Below are 18363 nucleotides of genomic sequence, written 5' to 3'. Positions count from 1 at the left end.
CTAGTGGAGCTGCCCAGGGGCTACAACTATCTCTGATTACCCCAGCCTCCTTCATCTCTCGCAACATACTTTTGGCACACTGGTAATGAACTGGAGGTACAGGCCGGTACCTCTCCTTGATGGGTGGATGACTACTCGTGGGGATGTGATAGTGTACCCCTTTTACCTGTCCAAAGTCTAGTGGGTGTTTACTGAAAACTTGTTCATACTCTTGAACCACCCTGTAAGCCCCTTGTTTCTGCTATGAAGGTGTAGAATCAGTACCCACATGTAATTTTTGACACCAATCTTCCATTTGACCTGCAGAGCCCTTGTCGTCCGCCTGGGTGGATGGGACCAAGGGTTCTGCCACGTGTATCACATTATTATCAACAGTAAACAGTTTGTCAACTGTGGCATATCTGGTTAGGTGAACTTCTTTCTCTCCACAGTTGAGAACACGTATTGGTACTCTCCCTTTGCGGACTTCAACCACCCCTCTGGCTGTCAGGATCGTAGATCTACTATCAGAATACATAGGTTCTACTAGTGCCTGGTAGTCTTTACCTCTGATACCTATTGATGCCCGACACCATATCAATATTTCACTTCTGGTGGGTATTGCAATGGGGATTGGATTACTCACTGTGACTCTGCCAATTTCTCCCCTAGACAGTTCTACCTGTTGTCTTTGCACCAGAGGCCTGATTTCTTTCTGAAGGACTCTGTTCACTGGAACCAGCTGTTTCGGCCACCTGTTGTAACAAGACAATAGCCTCGGACAGACAATTTTCAATAACATTAGTGCCAATGGTCATCATGGGGTTACATTCACGTCGATCAATATCAACAATCACAATCCCTTGGGACTTTAACTCTACCACTGCCACTTTAATGGTGACCTCTTTGTATCCCACTTGTGGTAATGGCTGACCGTTACTGGCTACTATGGTGAAATCATCATCAGTGCAACGGGTAATGTCTGTCAGCCCAATAACGTTTATATAGATGGTAAGGCATAGTTGTCACCTGAGAACCAGTGTCCAACAAAGCGTTCATGGGGATACCGTCGATCACAATGGGGAGAACAGGTCAGCCTCCAAAGTATTTGGCTTGCCAGTTGTTGGGCCTGGTCATCCTACTCCTGGGGATTGGCCCTCTGCCCCAGGGGTTGCTCGTTTAAATGACAGTACCTTGCAATGTGGCCTGCTGGTTGCAGCGGCGGCAGATGGGTCGTCACTCCCTCTGGTCGACGGGATCCTCTTCTGTCGTCGCCAGGGAACATCCTCTGGTCTGGAAGCCAGCTTGATCTTCTCCTTGGGGACCTCCTGTAGGGACTGCATGGTCTGGGCTAATGCAGCAAAGTTCTTGGTCAGCTCCTGCATTTGGAGACGTAGTCCTGTGGGAGAATCATCATCGAGGACCTGGGTATCAGCCTCAGCAGGGACTTGAGGATATGGCGCCACCTCCTGGTGGTACGTGAGGGCTGGACGCCTAGGAGGTATTGTACGGCTGGTTGGAGATTCGTGCAACACCCGGATGGCGTTGTCCTTAAATTGCGCAAAGTCTAGGTTAGGGTTCTGCTAAGCCAGGATACGTAATTGAGCCTTGTGGGTATGAGATAGAAGCCCCTCAATGAATTGCTCTTTCAAGAGTTTATCTGCATCCTATATGCTGTTAGGGTTTACTTGGTTAACAGCCCAGAGTGCATCCTGCAAATTAAGAGCACAGTCCCCTATACTGTCCTGGGCTTTTTGTTTACATCCGAAGAACTTCATTTTTATCTCTTTGCTAAGCTTAAAGTCAAAGGTGACTTTAAGCTTAGCAAAGAGCTGCTGCACAGTCCCTTTACCTACAGCTGACCAGGATTTCACCTCACTCAGGGCCGCTCCAGACAGTTGGCCAGTTAGAATATGAATCTTCTGATGCTCTGTCAGGGGATACACTTCAAACAGGCTACAGAGTCATATGTGATTCGCCAGAATATTGCGGGAGCCAGGCTGCTCCAGGTTTGTACGGCATGGGCAAGGGCATGATGGCCGCTGTAGCTGTGGAAGTGTCTGGCCGGCTTATGGGAGCTGTGGCCTCGACTAGCGGTACGGGGACTGCGGCTGCATTCTCCGCAAGGCCCGGGGGCATCACTAGGCCGGCAGGTGCATCCGCTGCTGGGCCTGGGGGTGCTATGAGGTCTGCGGCTGCGACCACCGCTAACTCCCTTCCTGGACTGGACATGACTCTTTCCCCTCGCTAACCTGGTAGAAGTCGGATCTCCTTTCCGGAATCTGCGATGGTTCCTCTGGAGCTCCGTCCGGCACTTTGCAGCGTCTTTTCTTGCGGCTCCGCTGTACGACGTCTTCACTTCCGGCATTCTTCTCAGCAGCGCGGCACCTGTTTTCCTGCTTCCGCTCTTTTTGGCTGGCTCCACCCATGAAGGCATGTCTCCTCCTCGCGCTCCATGTGGCGTGGCAATGGCGGATTTTGGCGGAAATTCACAATACACAGTCTCTGGCACAAAACAGTTAGGCACAGTCCTTTAGGCGCACATGACCCAATTTTTAGGGTCAGTAGATCCTGTTCGTGACTCCAAGATGAGTCGCCCCCACGGGCTAGGGGTTACTCGGTACCGGGTACTGAGGTTCACAGGGGGATGTTACGGTGGCTGCGACCCGGTCCGTGGCCCAGGGCGCCCATGTAAAAGGGAAAGGTCTTTAAAGGGATAGAGTTTATGTTCGTGACACCACCTGTGGTATTCGGTCAGGATGACTGACGCTGCTTTAGGGGTCCGCTGGGGTGATGTTATGGCAGCTAGATGGTATATCTTCCCACAGGTGAAGTATATCCCCAGGGCTCCCAGTGTGTAGATAGTGATATGGTGAGAGTTGCAGAGAAGAACGAAGACACAAGATTGCAGTCTCTTTACCTTTACTGAAGACTTCAGCATTCACAGTCCAGGGCACCAGATCACAGGGCAGGCAGAGAAGTCCGGGCAGTCCAGAGACAAGCACGTTCCCTTGGGTAAGTCAGGTGGGAGCCTACTACTCTGCGCTTTCTGTCTCTAAATCCCTGCTGCCACTAAGTGTCTCAACAAGGCCTTTGATCGTTCTGCTGTCCTAGGACAGGTACCTGTATGGCAGGCAGCTCGGGCAGTGTGAACTGGGGTCTGTTCTCGGTGACTCCAGGCTCCTAGGTGCTGCTGTGCCACAGGTAATTATGGGCAAAGTCCTTGTTCTGCTCTGTGTTTTATAATCCACAAAAGCCTCAGGCTCCCAGTACCCAGATTCTTGCACTGTAGCTCTTCTGAGGCCTGCTCGTGGCCTCTCGGAGCTTTCACTTTCTTCTGTGCTCCACTCCTGTCTGTCCTCCCACACGGACTTCTACTACTGAGCCCTCTCTGCCTCCAAACCAATATCTTTACTGAGGGAAGCTGCCCTAAAACAGGGCTTGGAACTCCCCCTCCTGGCCTGGAAGTGGAAGGTGTTGTGTGTGTGTAAACCTACCAAAGGAAATCTCTCTTGCCTCCAGACATAGCACTATCCTCCCTGTGAGGAAGACAGCACTACTGTGGTACCCAAACTCCTGGGGTGCCACATTCCCCCCCCCCCCATTAAATCCAGTACTCCTGGACTGGGAAAAGAGAATAACAAAAATACAAGTTAAATAATGCAAACAATTTTGACAAACATTTGAACAATAATAAACTTTTGCTTCCCTTTATGGGAGGTAAGGACACTTGAACGTTGCGAAAACAAGTCTATAAAAGTTCATCTGGTATTGTCTTTGGTCAGATGAAACATACAAAGGCTCTACCCACGCCGCAAATGGGCAGAACCATTGTGGGTGCCAAACTATTTACAATGAAAGTTTTTGGGTAAGCATTGTCCATTACCTCAAAGTCCATTTTAAACCTGTAGCAAAGATAAGCAAGAAATTCAAACAAATAACGGCAATTATTGACATTTTTAGTCTCTGTCACGAGCTGGGATTTGACCTTTGATACTACGAGTAGACCTGCGTAGCTCCTGATCTAACATGTCTGCTGCTACTGTAGTGGACCCACTAGTGTGTGTAGTATCTGTTGGCCTGCATTGTGTAGGCAAATTGGGCAAGAGTCTGCGTCTTCTTATATTCACCATAGGTCTAACAGATTCACCAATAGCAGAGGGTGGATTTTCTGGTTCCACTGCTGGGGTGACATTTGCTGCTTGAACCTGTTGGTGCAGAGCCTCTTCTGTTTCAGGATGGTCTGGAATCACATTTTGTTCTGGTATTTCCATCTGGGGAAAAGTCAAGACAGTTATCACGATGGCCTGATGTACTTGAGTCCAAGACTGGGGAAAATCTCCAAGAACAGTGCGAATCTTCTTTTCCTCTGGTTCCATGGGTGGAGATGTTCCTGGATCTGTTTCTCTGTTTCTCAATTTATGAGGGCATATTTTAAGATGGTCTCTGGACACTGCCGTCGATGTTTTTCCTCCTTCTTTGCTGATAAGGCAGACTTTCGTGTTGTCAAAGTTGGAATAGTGTAAGGTTCTGCTTCCCACTGGTCATCAAGTTTGTGTAATCTTCTTTTACATTTGAGCACTTGTTCACCTGGTGACAAGGGACTTGCAGGAGCATGTTGGTTAAAGTCTCTTTCTTGCTTTTGTCTGGCATGTGCTAAACTTCTCTCTATGCATTCTTGCACTTGGCGGTACCTTTCTTTTCTCTCAGTTTGCCAATCTGTATCTGGTGAGATATCTTCTGGGGTTAAGACTCCCATGTCTAGATCGACAGGTAGTTGACTGGACCTTCCCCTCATTAAGTATGCTGCCGTATAGTTGGTGGAATTTACAGGGACATGGTTGTATAAGTCTACAAAATCTGGTAACTTTTCTGGCCATAAGTTCCCTTCGTATGAAGGCAATGTCTTCAGGAGATCAATCACTATCTGATTCATTTGCTCACACATTCCATTTGTTTGTGGGTGATATGGAGTTGTTCTGATCTTTTTACATCTGTACAGGTGGCAGAATTCCTGGAATACCTCCGCTTCAAAGGCTGGACCTTGGTCAGTGAGCACCTTCTCAGGGTATCCATGGGGTCTACAGCAGTACTGTTGGAAGGCTTGGGCTAGTGTCTTGGCTGTCTGATGCTTGACAGGTACAACCACCAGGAATCTGGAGTAGTGATCCACAATAGTTAAAGCATAGACATAGCCTGAGCGGCTTGGGGTTAGCTTCACATGGTCTAAGGCCACCAATTCAAGTGGCTTTTTGGTGACTATGGGCTGTAGGGGAGCCCTTTGGCTGTCACGGTCCTTTCTGCGCAGACTACATAGTCCACACTCACGGCACCACTTTTTGATGGTTTTCCTCATGCCAGGCCAGTAGAATCTTCCACGTAACAGGATTTCCAATTTCTTCCATCCAAAATGTCCTGCTCCGTCGTGGTATGCTTCTAGAACCATGGGTGCATCTCGTCTTGGGACCACTATCTGCCAGACTGGCTCATGTGTGCGTGGATGAATGTTTCTTCTGCACAGCTTACCATCATAGATGAATAGTTTGCCTTTTTCCTCCAAAGTCGTCGTGTTTCTTGTGGATCATCTGGACCAGGGTGCGAGTCTGCCTGTGTCAGCAGTTCTTTCACCAGACGGATTGCGGGGTCACTATCCTGCATTTCCACCCATCCATTGTGGGGCAACGGATTCAGCGTGGTTCCGCGTTTGTTTTTCCACGTTTCTCACGTAATGAGAGTACTGAGTCGCTCCAGGGCGATGAAACGCTGGCAGCTCTACTTCAAGTTCTTCTGGATCCTCTCCCACGTCTGGTAGGTTGGGCATTTTGGATAACGCATCTGCGTTGGCATTCTTGTGCCCTGCACGGTATTTGATGGTGAAGTCGTAAATGGACAACCGAGCCATCCATCGCTGCTCCAAAGCACCGAGTTTTGCAGTCTCTAAGTGGGTCAGCGGGTTGTTATCCGTGTAGGATCCGTAGGCTAGATAATGTTTGAATCTCTCTGTCACTGCCCAGATGATGGCGAGGAATTCCAGCTTAATGGAGCTGTAATTTTGGGGGTTCCTTTCTGTGGGGTGCAGCTTCCTGCTGGCGTATGCGATTACCCTCTCTTTGCCTTTTTGTACTTGGGACAGTACTGCTCCCAATCCCACGTTGCTGGCATCCGTGTACAGCACAAACGGTTGGTCGTATTCTGGGTAGGCCAGTACTTCTCCCGTGAGAGCCAACTTCAATCGAGTGAAGGATCTCTCCAGCCCATCGTCCCAGTCAAATGGGGTATTCTTACCCTTGGTTTTCTTGGATTGGCCCACTAACAGGTCTTGCAGTGGTGCGGCTATCTTAGTGAAGTCTTTCACAAATCTTCGGTAATAGCCTACCAACCCGAGGAACTGTCGGACTTCATGGAGGTTACTGGGTTTTGGCCAGTTCTTGATGACAGTGACCTTGTCTGGATCTGGGGCCACTCCTTCTGAGCTCACTACATGGCCCAGGTATTGCACTTTGGATTTCAACAGATGACATTTTGAGGGTTTTACCTTCAAGCCAAAGCTGGACAGGGCTTCAAACACCTCGGCCAGGTGCTTCAGATGATCCTCATAAGTCTTGGAGAAGACAATGACGTCGTCCAGGAACAAGACAGTTTCGAAGTTCTTGTGTCCAAGTTAGCATTCTATCATCCTCTGAAACGTTCCTGGGGCATTGCACAGTCCAAACGGCATGTAATTGAACTCCGAGAGACCCATTGGTGTTGTGAAGGCTGTCTTCTCCTTCTCCGCCTCTGCTACGGGAACCTGCCAGTACCCACTGGTGAGATCCAAGGTAGAGAAGTAGTTAGCAGATTTTAAAGCAGCTAAGGACTCTTATTCTAGGCAATGGGTATACATCCTTGTGTGTAATGCAGTTTATCTGCCTATAATCTACACACAATCTCATGGTGCCATCTTTCTTTCTGATGAGGACTAGTGGAGCTGCCCAGGGGCTACAACTATCTCTGATTACCCCAGCCTCCTTCATCTCTCGCAACATACTTTTGGCACACTGGTAATGAACTGGAGGTACAGGCCGGTACCTCTCCTTGATGGGTGGATGACTACTCGTGGGGATGTGATAGTGTACCCCTTTTACCTGTCCAAAGTCTAGTGGGTGTTTACTGAAAACTTGTTCATACTCTTGAACCACCCTGTAAGCCCCTTGTTTCTGCTATGAAGGTGTAGAATCAGTACCCACATGTAATTTTTTACACCAATCTTCCATTTGACCTGCAGAGCCCTTGTCGTCCGCCTGGGTGGATGGGACCAAGGGTTCTGCCACGTGTATCACATTATTATCAACAGTAAACAGTTTGGCAACTGTGGCATATCTGGTTAGGTGAACTTCTTTCTCTCCACAGTTGAGAACACGTATTGGTACTCTCCCTTTGCGGACTTCAACCACCCCTCTGGCTGTCAGGATCGTTGATCTACTATCAGAATACACAGGTTCTACTAGTGCCTGGTAGTCTTTACCTCTGATACCTATTGATGCCCGACACCATATCAATATTTCACTTCTGGTGGGTATTGCAATGGGGATTGGATTACTCACTGTGACTCTGCCAATTTCTCCCCTAGACAGTTCTACCTGTTGTCTTTGCACCAGAGGCCTGATTTCTTTCTGAAGGACTCTATTCACTGGAACCAGCTGTTTCGGCCACCTGTTGTAACAAGACAATAGCCTCGGACAATTTTCAATAACATTAGTGCCAATGGTCATCATGGGGTTACATTCACGTCGATCAATATCAACAATCACAATCCCTTGGGACTTTAACTCTACCACTGCCACTTTAATGGTGACCTCTTTGTATCCCACTTGTGGTAATGGCTGACCGTTACTGGCTACTATGGTGAAATCATCATCAGTGCAACGGGTAATGTCTGTCAGCCCAATAACGTTTATATAGATGGTAAGGCATAGTTGTCACCTGAGAACCAGTGTCCAACAAAGCGTTCATGGGGATACCGTCGATCACAATGGGGAGAACAGGTCAGCCTCCAACGTATTTGGCTTGCCAGTTGTTGGGCCTGGTCATCCTACTCCTGGGGATTGGCCCTCTGCCCCAGGGGTTGCTCGTTTAAATGACAGTACCTTGCAATGTGGCCTGCTGGTTGCAGCGGCGGCAGATGGGTCGTCACTCCCTCTGGTCGACGGGATCCTCTTCTGTCGTCGCCAGGGAACATCCTCTGGTCTGGAAGCCAGCTTGATCTTCTCCTTGGGGACCTCCTGTAGGGACTGCATGGTCTGGGCTAATGCAGCAAAGTTCTTGGTCAGCTCCTGCATTTGGAGACGTAGTCCTGTGGGAGAATCATCATCGAGGACCTGGGTATCAGCCTCAGCAGGGACTTGAGGATATGGCGCCACCTCCTGGTGGTACGTGAGGGCTGGACGCCTAGGAGGTATTGTACGGCTGGTTGGAGATTCGTGCAACACCCGGATGGCGTTGTCCTTAAATTGCGCAAAGTCTAGGTTAGGGTTCTGCTAAGCCAGGATACGTAATTGAGCCTTGTGGGTATGAGATAGAAGCCCCTCAATGAATTGCTCTTTCAAGAGTTTATCTGCATCCTATATGCTGTTAGGGTTTACTTGGTTAACAGCCCAGAGTGCATCCTGCAAATTAAGAGCACAGTCCCCTATACTGTCCTGGGCTTTTTGTTTACATCCGAAGAACTTCATTTTTATCTCTTTGCTAAGCTTAAAGTCAAAGGTGACTTTAAGCTTAGCAAAGAGCTGCTGCACAGTCCCTTTACCTACAGCTGACCAGGATTTCACCTCACTCAGGGCCGCTCCAGACAGTTGGCCAGTTAGAATATGAATCTTCTGATGCTCTGTCAGGGGATACACTTCAAACAGGCTACAGAGTCATATGTGATTCGCCAGAATATTGCGGGAGCCAGGCTGCTCCAGGTTTGTACGGCATGGGCAAGGGCATGATGGCCGCTGTAGCTGTGGAAGTGTCTGGCCGGCTTATGGGAGCTGTGGCCTCGACTAGCGGTACGGGGACTGCGGCTGCATTCTCCGCAAGGCCCGGGGGCATCACTAGGCCGGCAGGTGCGTCCGCTGCTGGGCCTGGGGGTGCTATGAGGTCTGCGGCTGCAACCACCGCCAACTCCCCTCCTGGACTGGACATGGATCTTTCCCCTCGCTAACCTGGTAGAAGTCGGATCTCCTTTCCGGAATCTGCGATGGTTCCTCTGGAGCTCCGTCCGGCACTTTGCAGCGTCTTTTCTTGCGGCTCCGCTGTACGACGTCTTCACTTCCGGCATTCTTCTCAGCAGCGCGGCACCTGTTTTCCTGCTTCCGCTCTTTTTGGCTGGCTCCACCCATGAAGGTATGTCTCCTCCTCGCGCTCCATGTGGCGTGGCAATGGCGGATTTTGGCGGAAATTCACAATACACAGTCTCTGGCACAAAACAGTTAGGCACAGTCCTTTAGGCGCACATGACCCAATTTTTAGGGTCAGTAGATCCTGTTCGTGACTCCAAGATGAGTCGCCCCCACGGGCTAGGGGTTACTCAGTACCGGGTACTGAGGTTCACAGGGGGATGTTACGGTGGCTGCGACCCGGTCCGTGGCCCAGGGCGCCCATGTAAAAGGGAAAGGTCTTTAAAGGGATAGAGTTTATGTTCGTGACACCACCTGTGGTATTCGGTCAGGATGACTGACGCTGCTTTAGGGGTCCGCTGGGGTGATGTTATGGCAGCTAGATGGTATATCTTCCCACAGGTGAAGTATATCCCCAGGGCTCCCAGTGTGTAGATAGTGATATGGTGAGAGTTGCAGAGAAGAACGAAGACACAAGATTGCAGTCTCTTTACCTTTACTGAAGACTTCAGCATTCACAGTCCAGGGCACCAGATCACAGGGCAGGCAGAGAAGTCCGGGCAGTCCAGAGACAAGCACGTTCCCTTGGGTAAGTCAGGTGGGAGCCTACCACTCTGCGCTTTCTGTCTCTAAATCCCTGCTGCCACTAAGTGTCTCAACAAGGCCTTTGATCGTTCTGCTGTCCTAGGACAGGTACCTGTATGGCAGGCAGCTCGGGCAGTGTGAACTGGGGTCTGTTCTCGGTGACTCCAGGCTCCTAGATGCTGCTGTGCCACAGGTAATTATGGGCAAAGTCCTTGTAGAACAATACCCTCCAGTTCTGCTCTGTGTTTTGTAATCCACAAAAGCCTCGGGCTCCCGGCACACGGATTCTTGCGCTGTAGCTCTTCAGAGGCCTGCTCGTGGCCTCTTGGAGCTTTCACTTTCCTCTGTGCTCCACTCCTGTCTGTCCTCGCACACGGACTTCTACTACTAACTGAGCTCTCTCCGCCTCCAAACCAAGATCTTTATTGATGGAAGCTGCCCAAAAACAGGGCTTGGAGCTCCCCCTCCTGGCCTGGAAGTGGACGGTGTTGTGTGTGTAAACCTACCAAAGGAAATCTCTCTTGCCTCCAGACATAGCACTAACCTCCCCATGAGGAAGACAGCTGTGGTACCCAAACTCCTGGGGTGCCACATTTCCGCCCCCTACATTCAACAGAATCTGCACTCATCAAGTAACTCTCTGCTCATTCTCCTCGACCTTTCTGCAGCTTTCAACACTGTTGGCATCTCCTGTCTAGGCTCCAGTCACTAGGCATTAAGGACACTGCTCTCTCCTGGTTCTCTTCTTCCCTTTCTGACCGCTCCTTCAGTTTTTTGTTTGCTGGCTCTACTTCATCTCCTCTTCCTCTCGCTGTCGGGGTACCTCAGGGCTCAGTCCTTGGCCCCCTTCTCTTCTCTCTCTACACGGCCCCAATTGGACAGACCATCAGCAGATTTGGCTTTCAGTACCATCTTTATGCCGATGACACACAACCATACACGACATCCCCTGACCTTACCCCCGCTGTACTACAGAATGCCAGTGACTGTCTGTCCGCAGTCTCCAACATCATGTCCGCTCTCTATCTGAAACTCAACCTCTCCAAAACCTTTTGCCAACGGATAGCTGCTGGATCTATTCTAATGAATCACTACTGGACATGTGAACATAGCCTTAGAGTGCTAGCTCTTGTTCCTTTCCCAAGTTATAATTAATCCATGATTCAATACTCAAGAAGTGACATGTCGCCCTGATATTAAGAAATGCTTTTATGGGTTTTAACATTACATTTATGACAGTCATTAAAATCATTTGAAAGTGAATAATTTTCCACATTCTATGTATGATAATTGCGTTTCCCTGTGTGAGTTCTCTGATGTCTAACAAGATTTGATTTACGTAAAAAACATTTACCACATTCTGAACATAAAAAAGGTTTCTCCCCTGTGTGAGTTCTTTGGTGCGTAAGAAGATTTGATTTCTGTACAAAATTTTTCCCACATTCTGAACATGAATATGGCTTCTCTCCTGTGTGAGTTCTCCGATGTGCAACAAGAACAGATTTTTGGACAAAACATTTTCCACATTCTGAACATGAAAAAGGCTTCTCCCCTGTGTGAGTTCTCTGATGTCTAACGAGAACCGATTTCTCTACAAAACATTTTCCACATTCTGAACATGAAAAAGATTTCTCCCCTGTATGAGTTCTCTGGTGTCTAACAAGGTCCGATTTCTCTACAAAATATTTTCCACATAATGAACATGAAAAAGACTTCTCCCCTGTGTGAGTTCTCTGGTGTCTAACAAGGTGTGATTTCTCTACAAAATATTTTCCACACCCTGAACATGAAAACGGCTTCTGCCCTGTGTGAATTCTCTGGTGACTAACAAGAACTGATTTCCATACAAAACTTTTTCCACATTCTGAACATGAATATGGTTTCTCCCCAGTATGAATTCTCTCATGCCTAACAAAATCTGATTTTCGGATAAAAATTTTTCCACACTTGGAACAACAAAATCTCTTCTCCTCTGTGGGAATTTTTTGAAATTTAACAAAAGATGTCTCGAGGGGAAAACTATTCCCATATTCTGAATGTGAAGTTGTCTTTTTTCCTTTAACAGCAGTTTGTTTATTAATGCCTCTTTTGTGACTTTTATTTTTCTTAGTAGTCTGTAATGAATCAGAAGACAGGAACTCTTTCAAAGGATCAGACGAAAAATCTTTGTGGTGAAAGGATGATGGTATATCTGGAGTAATGATCTTCACTTCAATTGAATCCTGTGTGATCTCAAGGTCATCCGATTTAAAAATTGAACATGTCATCTGTCCCTCTGATCTCCTGGAACAACCACCTGCCAAGAATAAAATCAATTATTATTTTTGAATGGCAAATTATGTAGCAAAATTGAATTTTTCACTAAGATAATGACAGATCAAAGGCTAATAGAAAACTTCATGGCATGAACAAGTGGAGCGGTTTGTTCATTTTGCCTCCCAAATATTGGGATAAAAAGCCACCAAAAAGTATTATGTAGTCAAAAGTGATGCTAATAAAAACCTCTACTCATCCCCCAAATAACAAGCCCATCATCTGTTAATGGAAAAAAAACAGAGGTTTCCACATTATTAGTGGCTCAACTTCACCTGAAAAGCAACAGGACTTCCATAGAACAATCCAGCAAAATCCACTCTGCCAAAGTCATTTCTCCCCCTCACTTCAGAGCCTTGCAGTGTGGACAAACCACATTTAGCATCATTGTATTTGGCATTGCTATAGTAAGAAGAACCCACTTCACAATTTACGGTGTGTGTGTCTCTTGTAGAGCATCTGGGCATTATAATGTATGTTGGGCAATAAAATCAATAAATCAATCTGTGCAATACACAAAGCGCTTTTACTCATCTGATTCCCAATGTTCCATCTCAAGCGCTGGGGGCATCCATTCTGCCAAGTCACCTAAGAGACCTCCGATGGGGATGTCATCCCTAGTTATACCCGACGCGTTTCCCCACTGTGGGAATAGCGGGGGTTCATCAGGGGTGTGGACCGTCCGGATAATGACAGGGTACGAGAGCGCCACCTACCCGTACAGAATATATGCCGTCCTCCCTTCCGGATTCCGTAACACGTGGGGCCAGTCTCCTCCCACCAGTGCACACTCAGAATGCACGTCGCTGGAACGCAGTTGCGTTCCAGTCGGCTTGTGTGACGTGCTTCTCACATTGGTGCACGTCATGTGGGATTAACCCTAGAGCCATGGCGCATGCGCTCCACACCGTAGGGACGCTGGGTCACCGGGTCTTGCATAGAAGTAACCGCCCCTAGTCACATGATAGGGTTATAGGTAAGCTAAAATAACAACGTCATTACCACCAATAAAAACCTATTCAATGTGCACCACTACCAAGGAAAAACAACTTGCTATTAGTTAGTCAGCTGGCACCACTACTCCATAGTTAAATTACGGAAAACGTTAGCCACATACAGTACAGACCAAAAGTTTGGACACACCTTCTCATTTAAAGATTTTTCTGTATTTTCATGACTATGAAAATTGTAAATTCACACTGAAGGCATCAAAACTATGAATTAACACATGTGGAATTATATACTTAACAAAAAAGTGTGAAACAACTGAAAATATGTCTTATTTTCTAGGTTCTTCAAAGTAGCCACCTTTTGCTTTGATGACTGCTGTGGCATTCTCTTGATGAGCTTCAAGAGGTAGTCATTGGAAATGGTTTTCACTTCACAGGTGTGCCCTGTCAGGTTTAATAAGTGGGATTTCTTGCCTTATAAATGGGGTTGGGACCATCAGTTGTGTTAAGCAGAAGTCTGGTGGATACACAGCTGATAGTCCTTCTGAATAGACTGTTAGAATTTGTATTATGGCAAGAAAAAAGCAGCTAAGTAAAGAAAAACGAGTGGCCATCATTACTTTAAGAAATGAATGTCAGTAAGTCCAAAAAATTGGAAAAACTTTGAAAGTGTCCCCAAGTGCAGTTGCAAAAACCATCAAGTGCTGCAAAGACCCTGGCTCACATGAGGACCGCCCCAGGAAAGGAAGACCAAGAGTCACCTCTGCTTCTGAGGATAAGTTTATCCGAGTCACCGGTCTCAGAAATCGCAGGTTAACAGCAGCTCAGATTAGAGACCAGGTCAATGCCACACAGAGTTCTAGCAGCAGACACATCTCTACAACAACTGTTAAGAGAAGACTTTGTGCAGCAGGCCTTCATGGTAAAATAGCTGCTAGGAAACCACTGATAAGAACAGGCAACAAACAGAAGAGACTTGTTTGGGCTAAAGAACACAAGGAATGGACATTAGACCAGTGGAAATCTGTGCTTTGGTCTGATGAGTCCAAATTTGAGATCTTTGGTTCCCACCACCGTGTCTTTGTGTGACACAGAAAAGGTGAACGAATTGACAGTACATGCCTGGTTCCCACCGTGAAGCATGGAGGAGGAGGTGTGATGGTGTGGGGGTGCTTTGCTGGTGAGACTGTCGGGGATTTATTCAAAATTGAAGGCATACTGAACCAGCATGGCTTCCACAGCATCTTGTAGCGGCATGCTATTCCATCTGGTTTGCGTTTAGTTGGACCATCATTTATTTTTACCCCAAACACACCTGCAGGCTGTGTAAGGGCTATTTGACCAAGAAGGAGAGTGATGGGGTGCTACGCCAGATGACCTGATGGTTTAGGGTGAGCTGGACCGCAGAGTGAAGGCAAAAGGGCCAACAAGTGCTAAGCATCTCTGGGAACTCCTTCAAGATTGTTGGAAGACCATTCCCGGTGACTACCTCTTGAAGCTCATCAAGAGAATGCCAAGAGTGTGCAAAGCAGTCATCAAAGCAAAAGGTGGCTACTTTGAAGAACCTAGATTATAAGACATATTTTCAGTTGTTTCACACTTTTTTGTTAAGTATATAATTCCACATGTGTTAATTGATAGTTTTAATGCCTTCAGTGTGAATTTACAATTTTCATAGTTATGAAAATACAGAAAAATCTTTAAATGAGAAGGTGTGTCCAAACTTTTGGTCTGTACTGTATATCCCTTTAGTGACTCCATATACCATGCCATATAGTGTACAGGCAGAGAAAGCGCTCTAACAAAACATTTTCTAATCAAAGAATCAAAGAACATGAACAAACACAAAAAAAGGAACAAAGATGCGCAATATTATAGTCACAGGCTCATTTTTCTTTTTTAGGGTAACAATATACCCGGCAGGCATAATACATAAATAAGACAATACATGGTTTTTAGATGAAGCTTGTAAAGGACATCTGTTCATTGAGGCTCAAAGGACTCACTGACTTCATTAAGTAGATCCATCTCGTCTCCTGTTGTACAATTCTTCTGTTCCAATTACCTAGCCTAACTGAAGGGGAGATAACCTCTATAACCATGAAACACACCAAGCTGGGGTCCCTCCTATGTACCTCATTAACATGTCGTGCCAAAGGGGTATCTCTGCTATTTTTAATGTCCCCTAGATGTTCTCCGACACGTACATGAAATTCGCATTTGGTTTTTCCCACATAATCTTTGGGACACCCACAGGTACAGAGGTATACCACTCCCATTGTTCTGCAATTTGCAAAGTGTCTCATCTGGAAGATTCTTCCCATTGCAGAGCTCTTGAACGTTTTTGAGGGTAGTTCATGTTTGCAAAAAGAGCAGTGCCCACATCCAAAAGTCCCAATGGACCTGTTCTCCAGCCAAGTACCAGATTTCTTTGGAGGTACATAGTGGCTGTGTACGACCATATCTCTTATCGATCTCCCCCTTCTGTAAGTGACCGAGGGATGTGGGGATATTTGTTCGCGGATGTCTGGGTCCGATCTAAGGATCTGCCAGTGTTTTTTCAATATTTGGTAGATCCTACCTGATTGGTCATCATATGTGCCAATTAAGCGTGTGATAGGTTCTATATTGATATTTCTTTTAGCAGGGGCGGATTATCAGAGGGTCAATATGGGCGGTAGCCCAGGGCCCAGTGGTGTGGGGGGGCCCTGGGCTACCGCATAGATTGACCCTCTGGCCTCTGCTAATCCGCCCGAGTGTGACTGCCCGCCGGCATTTATGTGCCCCCGGACCCAGTGGGCAGAGAGAGGGGGCCCGCATCGGGCCCCTTCTCATCTGCTCAAGGGCCCCTTCTGGCGCTGCGGCGCCCGCACGTCAATAGTTAACAACAGCCGCCAGCCAATTGGAGGCTGGCAGCTGAAGTCGGCCGCAGCGCACACGTCGCCGGCGTCTGACGTGATTGTCAGTCGCCGGCGAGTGTGCGCTGCTGGAGGGAGCTCGCCGCCTGGAGCGCTGGTCAGGTGAGGAGACTCTGTTTGTTTTTTGTTTTGTTTTTTTGATAACCTAACGGAGGACACACTGGGGCAATGCTGGAGACACTGGGGCAGATTGCTGGACACACACACTGAGGGCAATGCTGGAGGACACACTGGGGCAATGCTGGAGACACTGGGGCAATGTTGGATACACTGGGGCAGATTGATGGACACACTGGGGCAATGCTGGAGGACACACTGGGGCAGATTGCTGGAGACACTGGGGCAATGCTGGAGACACTGGGGCAGATTGCTAGACACACTGGGGGCAATGCTGGAGGACACACTGGGGCAGATGATTGCTGGAGACACTGGGGCAATGCTGGAGACACTGGGGCAGTGCTGGAGACACTGGGGCAGATTGCTGGACACACTGGGGCAATGCTGGAGGACACACTGGGGCAGATTGCTGGAGACACTGGGGCAGATTGCTGGAGACACTGGGGCAATGCTGGAGACACTGGGGCAATGCTGGAGACACTGGGGCAGATTGCTGGACACACTGGGGCAGATTGCTGGACACACTGGGGCAATGCTGGAGGACACACTGGGGCAGATTGCTGGAGACACTGGGGCAGATTGCTGGAGACACTGGGGCAATGCTGGAGACACTAGGGCAATGCTGGAGACACTGGGGCAGACTGCTGGACACACTGGGGCAATGCTGGAGGACACACTGGGGCAGATTGCTGGAGACACTGGGGGCAATGCTGGAGACACTGGGGGCAATGCTGGAGACACTGGGGTAGATTGATGGACACACTGGAGCAATGCTGGAGGACACACTGGGGCAGATTGCTGGAGACACTGGGGCAATGCTGGAGACACTGGGGCACATTGCTGGACACACTGGGGCAATGCTGGAGGACACACTGGGGCAGATTGCTGGAGACACTGGGGCAGATTGCTGGAGACACTGGGGCAATGCTGGAGACACTGGGGCAGACTGCTGGACACACTGGGGCAATGCTGGAGGACACACTGGGGCAGATTGCTGGAGACACTGGGGCAATGCTGGAGACACTGGGGCAGATTGCTGGACACACTGGGGCAATGCTGGAGGACACACTGGGGAAGATTGCTGGAGACACTGGGGCAATGCTGGAGACACTGGGGCAATGCTGCTGGACACACTGGGGCAATGCTGGAGGACACACTGGGGATGACTGCTGGACACACTGGGGCAGATGATTGCTGGAGACACTGGGGCAATGCTGGAGACACTGGGGCAGATTGCTGGACACACTGTGGGCAATGCTGGACAATTGGACATACTGGGGCAGATTGCTGGACACACTGGGGGCAATGCTGGACATACTGGGGCAGATTGCTGGACACACTGGTGGTAATGCTGGACATACTGGGGCAGATTGCTGGACACACTGGTGGTACTATGCTGGACACACTGGGGCAGATTGCTGGACACACTGGGGGTAATATGCTGGACACACTGGGGGTAATATGCTGGACACACTGGGGGTAATATGCTGGACACACTGGGGCAGATTGCTGGACACACTGGGGGCAGGACTGAAGGCATGGGCAGAATGTAGACACGGGGCATGATTGGAGACACGGGGCAGAATGAAAGACATGGGGCAGGATTGGATCATGGGGCAGGATGGATACGATGGAGACAGATGGGGCAGGATGGGGAGATCACATGGTCTAGAATGGATACTCATGAGTGCAGGATGGGAGAACATATGGCTGGAGCCAGGAATGAGACACACGGGGCAAGGGTGGGGAATATTATTACTATAGGGGCTAATTAAGGGATATTATTACTGCAGTGATGTATTTATTTTATTTTTTGAGTATACTGTTTTAAATGGGGGGGCGGTCCTGTTACTGTGCAGAGTGACACTATATCGCCTTTATTTCTTCATGTGGTGTAATGTAGAAGTTGTGAAAAATTAAGTAATGTGTTCTGCAAGCGGAGCTCGAGATAACTGTGTTATTTCCTGCAGAAACGAGTCCTGGCTGGAAGAAATGATGGCGGTCTGTGCTGGATGAAAGATAAAGGACTTCACCTAGAGACGTCACTGGTGAGTCAGTGTTACCTATACACTGACACTATATACTGTATACTATATACAGAGGTCCTGTGTACAATGTCACTAGTGATCACTGTATTACCTA

General features: G+C 48.3%; 1 protein-coding gene across 1 annotated transcript in view; it reads right to left on the bottom strand.

Annotated features, from left to right (window-relative positions):
- The window catches only part of LOC138666567 (zinc finger protein 850-like), a 74601-nt gene that overhangs the window by 33632 nt on the left and 22606 nt on the right, over positions 1-18363 (bottom strand). The window contains exons 7-14 of the mRNA XM_069754772.1: positions 11206-12219; positions 9165-9417; positions 8675-8868; positions 5705-5835; positions 4130-4253; positions 2232-2484; positions 1742-1935; positions 662-961 (exon numbers count right to left, since the gene is read on the bottom strand). Of these exons, the coding sequence (XP_069610873.1) occupies positions 662-961; positions 1742-1935; positions 2232-2484; positions 4130-4253; positions 5705-5835; positions 8675-8868; positions 9165-9417; positions 11206-12219 (2463 nt within the window). The remainder of the gene's footprint in view (positions 1-661; positions 962-1741; positions 1936-2231; positions 2485-4129; positions 4254-5704; positions 5836-8674; positions 8869-9164; positions 9418-11205; positions 12220-18363) is intronic.

This window comes from Ranitomeya imitator, chromosome 2, assembly GCF_032444005.1.
Source record: "Ranitomeya imitator isolate aRanImi1 chromosome 2, aRanImi1.pri, whole genome shotgun sequence".
In the NCBI taxonomy this organism is placed as follows: Eukaryota; Metazoa; Chordata; class Amphibia; order Anura; family Dendrobatidae; genus Ranitomeya; species Ranitomeya imitator.
Note: the sequence above shows the minus strand (reverse complement) of the source record. Positions and strands in the feature narration are given on the sequence as shown.